Here is a 7777-nt window from a genome sequence, read left to right as displayed (position 1 = left end):
AAATAATATTAGCATACTATTTTTGCAAAATGTGTAGTGTCAAAATGCTCTGAGTCTGTATGCATGAAACTGGGCTTTAGATTTTAGCAGTTTAGATTTTAAGGAATTAGTTAAAATCTTTAGAATGTTGGAATTTAAAATACATTTTTTTAATGTTTGAAGTAAATGTACATTTATTATTGGAATGATATCATTATTTAAAGTAATGAATTAACAAAAAAAATTATTAGAATATTAATTAGATTTATTTAGGATTTGGAATGCTGGAATTAAAATATATATATTTTTTATTGAATGTAAATTTCTTATTTGAGTGAATATTAGTGCTGACAATTCAGATTTTTAATGCTAAATTACATGCAATAAAAAAAAATGCTAATTGTATTGTGCAGTGTCATATTTATTTATAAGATGTTACTATCTAATATATACTAATTTATTAATCTAATTTAATATTTCTTATTAGAGTGATTTGATTATTTTACCCATTATATACTATTTCTAAAATGTTACTGTCTGATTAAATGTCAATATTGTTTCAAAATGTTTGTTGCTGCATATAGCAAAATTTCCCATACTATTCACTAACTAAATATAACATGTAGAGTATTGCTACAGTATATGTAGTGTGTACTAAGCTACTGTTTCATTCCAAACACAGCCATGTTCCAGATTTTCAGTCACTCAGGAGATTTCTACAGACCTGTGCCCTTTAGCTGCAGGCTCACAGTGAACAGGTGTGACACCTTCACACTTTTGCAGTTCAGAGTTATTAGTCACAAACTCAGTTTCATCCTTTAAAGCCAAAGAGTTCAAAAGAAGGTCAACAGACCCCTAGGGGCCCCTGAAAGTACTACAGGGAGACTGTGGCCTGAGAAAAACTAATAAAAAAAGATGTACATTTTATCAAATCTATTATTTTGATCTATGTATATTCATTTTAAAATATTATCTTTTTAATCTGACAAAATAAATTATAATATGGTTACTCTGTTTTATAACTGGACCTCTAGGTTTGTCACGTTGAGGGATCTCAGGTCATTAAAGGTTGACAACCGCTGCTGTAAAGGAATATTGGTGTTGTTAAAGCATGCCGTATTGTCTGGATGTAAAATGCCCGTGAGGCTGCGAGCGCAGGAGGGATTGTGTGTTAATTGAATGTGTAATCCATTTGCTGCTTCAGACTGCAGAAATAAAGCTATCTGGCACAACTCCTGCCTCTCAGAAAGACAGATTACAGCAGAGACTCGCAGAGAAAAGGTCGACTGTCAGAGGAGCAGCAGATGCCGGAGAGGAGAAAGAGAGAGAAAGTGAAGCTGAAAAGAAAACTGTTCACATATTCTTTCAATAATTCATTTAGTATAGCATGCTAAGTATGCTTGGAATGACATGGTGCATTATATATACACAAAGCCCATGTTAAGCAAAGCCTAATACAAAACAATTCTGAGCATGAATTTTGAATAGTTGACACATTTAATTCAAACAGTTACATCTAAAAGAAATATACATATATATATTTAATTTTAAGATGCATTTAATTTAGCATAAATCACATAAATAATCACTCAGATAAGAAATTGTAATTTATTTATGTAAATATTTTAATTCCAATATTTCTATGTAAAAACTGATATTTTATTCTTTAATTTAAAGATGCATTTTTTTTAATAAAATTTCTTGATTTTGGAAGTTTGATCAAATAATCTCTCAAATAAGAAATTTTTAATTAATATAAAAATAAGTCAAATTTGAATATTTAAATTCCAACATTCTAAATATTGTTAATAATTCTCTCTCTCTCTCTCTCTCTCTCATGCAATTTGATTTTGCTCTGATTGAGGTGTGATATGAAGATTTTCAGCCTCCTGAGTCTATATTAATATAATGAGTTAAATGTTTTTCTTTATTTAGAGCTAAAAAACTGTTAACATACAGTATCAGAACAGGATTCAATTTATCGTTATGTCGGACACACATTTAAATGTTTGCTGAAACTAATTTACATAAAATAAAGGCTTCTTTTGATGTCTTAGGCTGCCATCTAGTGTCTCTGGGGGTAAAAAACAACAACTTTCAAGTGCTTCCAGAAATGTGAAACACAGCACAGATAAACAGAGTCAAGCAGATTCTTCCAGGGCAAAGGCGCTCGGCGAGATTAATTCTCCCTGGAGTCATCCATGTAGGAATTCTTGGCTGCATATATACATATATATATATATACTTCACACACACACACACACACACACACACACACACACACACACACACACACAGAGAGAGAGAGAGAGAGAGAGAGAGAGACACTAAAGCAATATTTCATATTTCATATTTCATATTATTATTTTATCAGTATTATTTTAGTATTACTGAGATGCTATTATAGTTTTATTAATAATTTGCATCAGTTTTTATTTTCATATTTTTTTCCATTTGTAGTTATGTACATTTTTAAACGTAAAGTTTTAGTTAAAATTATAAATTTTGCCTTAGTTAACTAGCTGAAATATATATATTTTTTCTATATTTTATTTCACGTACCGAAAATCTTTTTTATGGTTCACTACAAACCATAAACAAACTATATTATTAAGTGTCTTATTGGTAAAAAAAAAATAATAATAATTGAGGTCCACACATTATTCATACATGTTTTTATTTGTCTAATAAAGTTACTTTTAAAGCAACTTGAATAAAAGTGTAATTCTAAAGCTGAGCGCTTGATGTCGCTGTTGTCAAAAGAAGCTTTAATAGTCAGCTACTGTTCTCTCTCACACACACACACACACACACACACACACTCTGCACTACAAATTATTAATGAAGAGTGCTTTGCCAAAACCTCACTGCTTAATACAAAAAAATTAAAAAAAAAAAAGTTTTCATAATTCAGAAGAAATCCTCTTAACAAGAAGTTAAAAAAATATTGATTGCTACGCCGTGTTTATTAACCAATCACAACAGTGCCGATAGTGCAAACCCTGTTACATTGCTACAAGTGTCAGTAGATGTTAGAAAATCAATAAATCGAAAATATTCCCAGCTGTTTTTGGTGATTTGGATAGATGTGCACCAGCTCATAATGAGGTACGGTATTTATGACTGTGGAGGTTTGTTACACAGTAAACCTGCTGCTCCTCCTTTGAATGCTTCAATCATATCAACACACACAGACGTCTCACGCTGCTTACTAGATACAAGCTCTTCAAACCATTCTGGGATATCATCCTAAACGTTTGGGACACTGAAGAATATTTAAAGAGGGAGCAATGCAATTAGTTGACGTGGATTTAGAGAAACACGTGGAGATGTCGTCCTGTGAGAACAGGACGTCCACAAACAGCCCAAAACTTCTGTCACACTCGATCGAGGAAATACTGAAAAAACCTTCATGTTTGACCGTGCGATCTGACAGAACGGACAAGAAACTTAACACATCTGGATGTGCACAGACCAAGATAAACACAGACGCTCCAAAAATCAGCCAATACACAGGTGTGTCCATTATTTGTCTTTTTACTTTATAGGTTTTAGATTTCGATTTTAATTTGTCTATTTGAACTTGTTTTAAAAAGTCATGCGATCTCTGTAGCTATTATATTGCATCTATTATTATTTCAGTGATGTATATCGAATGTATTTGTGATGGTAGCTCGAGGGTCGGGTCGCAGACGGGTACGGACCGCATTCACCGTGAGTCAGCTGGAGGAGCTGGAAAGAGTTTTTCAGGAAACACACTATCCTGACGTTCACACCAGAGACCAGCTCGCCTGTCGAACGCAGCTGTCTGAGGGGAGAGTACAGGTACTAGACGCTGTCTTCCAGTGGGAACTGAAACCGAATAATCTTGTTTTAGGTGACCGGGGCTTTAGGAAATGGGCAGTTCTTTTATATCTAATATTCCTGCGTCATGTGTGTTCAGATCTGGTTCCAGAACCGGCGGGCGAAGTGGAGGCGCAGTGAAGCTAAAGCAGCTAGAGCAGCACACACACCTCTGACGGTGCTGAGAGACACTAAACACCTCCTGACTCCTGTCCTCTGTCTTCAGGTAAATAACCAACTGTGTGCTGGCATCTTACAACCAAACCACTGGACTAGTGTCCCCAAAAATACTGTTAAGAAAAAGCAATATGATAGCATATAAATGTTTCTTTTTTTTTTTTAATTCATTCATTTATTTCATTTCCAATCTTGATTAGATGATTCAAGATGAAACTAAACGCAAATGACTCTTTTTTTTTACATTTATTAATTTATATAAAGGTACAAATATAGATATGTTACAATGTAATCTAATGTCATCTAATGTCATACACACACACACACCTATATATATATATATATATATATATATATATATATATAGGTGTGTGTGTGTATACTGTATATATATATATATATATATATATATATACACAGTATACACACACACATATATATATATACACACAGTATACACACACACACACACACACACACATATATATATATATATATATTTACAGTATACACACACACACACACACACACACACATATATATATATATACACTACACACACACACACACACAAACATACACACACACACACACACACACATATATATATTTATACAGTACACACACACACACACACACATATATATATATATATATATATATATACAGTATACACACACACACACACACACACACATATATATATATACACTACACACACACACACACAAACATACACACACACACACACACACACACACACATATATATTTATACAGTACACACACACACACACACATATATATATATATATATATATATATATATATATATATATATATATATATATATATACACACAATATATATACAAACACACACACACACACACACACCCACAATTAACGCAAGAATTGTTCATTTGCTGCACTTTGACGCTTAAAAACTAACTCTTTAACAAGAATTCAGCTCTATACTGTGTAAATGAATGTATTGCTTCTTCTGTTTCATTGCAGCCTTATGCAATGTGTGATTTTGCACGTGTCTGAATTTAAATACCCTGTTTGGGCTTGGCTGTTTTTAATTGCAGTACCTGAGCTTTCAGCAGGAGTTCTGGCTGCCCGAGTCCGTCTCTCCTCCGATTGGTTCTCCTGAACATGCCACACTTCAACATCATTCATTCTTCTGACCTCAGCGCTTTCATGGGACACTACACAAGAGACATTTTCAACTTCAGTCTAATGAAGATCAAAGATCGACTCTGGAATAAAATGACATATCATGTCTTATACTGTATCGATAACAGCTTTTCCTCCCTGATGTATATAAACATGACTGTATCATGTGTTTTATATTTAAGAAATGCCTTATTTTTATTTTAAAACAGAAATCATACGTGAAGCGGTGAACGTGTGGCATGCACTAAATCAATTTCCTTATACCATCACAATAAAACCCTGATAAAACCACTAAGTAAATAATATCAGTTGTGACACAGCACTCACCGACTGAACTGATGGATTCCCAGAATCATACAAGAAGACAAATGATTAAATATCATTTGGGAAAAAGGCTCGCAAATGTGTTTTCTCACAAATATGACATCTGTAATTCAATTTCACATTCACAAACTGTAGCTTATGCATGTGTCTAGAGTTGATTTAACATCTTAGATATGTATTTAAATCATTGTTTAGAACAAAAGTTTTATTAAGTGGCATCATGATGTTATCGCCGCGCTCCATGAGATGAACTTGTAAACCTGAATGGATATGGAGCCATAAATGAATTTTGTTGTCGAAATGTCTAATTATCATGAATTGGTTTATTGGCTCTTAAGCCATAAAGTTGGGTCTTATCTTAATTTGACTGAGTTCACGGGCAGGTCAGGACGGGTAGAGAGGGCAAATGCAAGGGGATTCATCTGCAAAACGTATTATGAATGATGGAGGAAAGCAGATGACAGATAACAGCAAAAATCAACCCCTCGTCTTGAGTTATCCGAGGGCAACAGGGTTGATTCATTAAATAAATGACAACTATTATGTGACAACATTCCACCAGGTCTCCTGTATTTTCTGATATTGCACTTTAATTTTACAAACTGTTCTGAAGAATCATTTAAGTTTTTCTTTTGCGATGTATCAACTCATTTTCGACGCATGAATCCAAAATGTCATAGAACAGTGAACTTCAAACTCCAGAAATGGTAAAATAAATAAAACTTCTTATCGGACTTTGTGATGCATTTAATGTGTGTCATCATTTATGACATGTTGATTCAAAGTGACTTTGCACTAAACGATGAACATGAAAATCTATCTGAGCTTAAAAAAATATCTTAAAGTTGTATGCATTCATTTTTATAGCTTACGTTTTGTGAAATTGGTGGGAGTCTTATTGTATTGATATTTATTACAGTAAATCAAGTTATGTCAGAGCTAGCTCTTACTCTTTATGCCTTTGAACGATAGGTCAAAGTAGTCAGAGTAGAAAAAAGGGTCCTTCAAAAGTGATTCTTTGAATCTTTTAAATCACGTGGTCCCTGACATCATGATTTGGTCAATTACGTGACGGCACTGATGAGTTTTTAAATCCTTTGTTGTCATTTCATTTAATACAGTCCAATTCGTGAACGAATCATTTTTCATCAGAATCACGAATCATTCTTCGTAATCGAATCTTTCATACTGATTCTTTGAACCGGATCAATAAATTCATATATTAATATTCAATAGGGTGATATCAGGTAAAATGGGCCATCAGGTAAAATGGGCCATTTAAGGTTTGGGGGTCCTAGCCCCTCTGGAATTTAGAACCAATGACTACAAATATTTCAAACTATTGTCATAACTGTGCTTGACAAGTAACGGGTGATTTAATTGGTTTATGGTTGCTATGGTGGGTGGGGTAATAATTCTTATCAAGACTGCACCGGAGAGCTGCATGGTAAGTAGCCTGGCATACCAAATGTAACTAAACTATTATAAGGATGATAAATCTATAAAAAAACAAACATGCACATAAAAAAAATATGCATAATATCTGTCTTGATGGCATCAATCAGAAATAATGTTGTTAGTTTGGTATAGGAACATATTTTTTGAAAAAGTGATGTTTTTCTTGGCGGCCCAATTTACCTTAACCCACTCAGGTAAAATGGGCCACATGGTTTCAGCTAAAATGGGCCCTCATCTGTGTTACTCACAAACACATATACACATGTGTGTAAATTTATATATATATTTACATTTAGCTGACGCTTTTATCCAAAGCGACTTACAATTACTATATATATATATATATATATATATATATATATATATATATATATATGTCAGAGGTCGCACGCCTCTGGAGCAACTAGAGGTTAAGTGTCTTGCTCAGGGACACATTGGTGGATTTGAACCCAGGGCTCTCACACCAGAGGTGTACAAACATAAAATGTGATCCATGTTCTGCCTGGTTTCATGAGAGCTGTGGTGAAGAGAATGGTATCTGTGATGACGATGGTTTAATTTGCAAAGACTGTGTTTGAAAAAAACTTTCATCACACACACACACACACACACACACACACACACACAAATCAGTTATCAGTTATCAATTTTGAATGTGAATTTTTGTAATTTGCACATTTTGTTCTAAATATATTGTTCACACACACACACAAAAACACATACGCATACACACCCACACACACAACTGTCATCAGTTCACTGATCTATGTTGTTCCAAAATTGACTTTTTTAATTGCACATTTGAATATGTGGGTTTGC

At 33.5% G+C, this 7777-nt stretch overlaps 1 protein-coding gene across 1 annotated transcript; it reads left to right on the top strand.

Annotated features, from left to right (window-relative positions):
- Positions 1-3120: 3120 nt before the first annotated feature.
- Positions 3121-6043, top strand: LOC113081467 (intestine-specific homeobox-like). Its single transcript, XM_026253529.1, has 4 exons — positions 3121-3495; positions 3653-3804; positions 3923-4048; positions 5089-6043. Exons 1-4 carry the CDS (start codon positions 3270-3272, stop codon positions 5185-5187), a joined length of 603 nt encoding a protein of 200 aa, XP_026109314.1. The 5' UTR covers positions 3121-3269; the 3' UTR covers positions 5188-6043.
- Positions 6044-7777: the final 1734 nt, after the last annotated feature.

The sequence above is a fragment of the Carassius auratus genome, unplaced genomic scaffold (genome assembly GCF_003368295.1).
Source record: "Carassius auratus strain Wakin unplaced genomic scaffold, ASM336829v1 scaf_tig00034441, whole genome shotgun sequence".
Taxonomy (NCBI): domain Eukaryota; kingdom Metazoa; phylum Chordata; class Actinopteri; order Cypriniformes; family Cyprinidae; genus Carassius; species Carassius auratus.
Note: the sequence above shows the minus strand (reverse complement) of the source record. Positions and strands in the feature narration are given on the sequence as shown.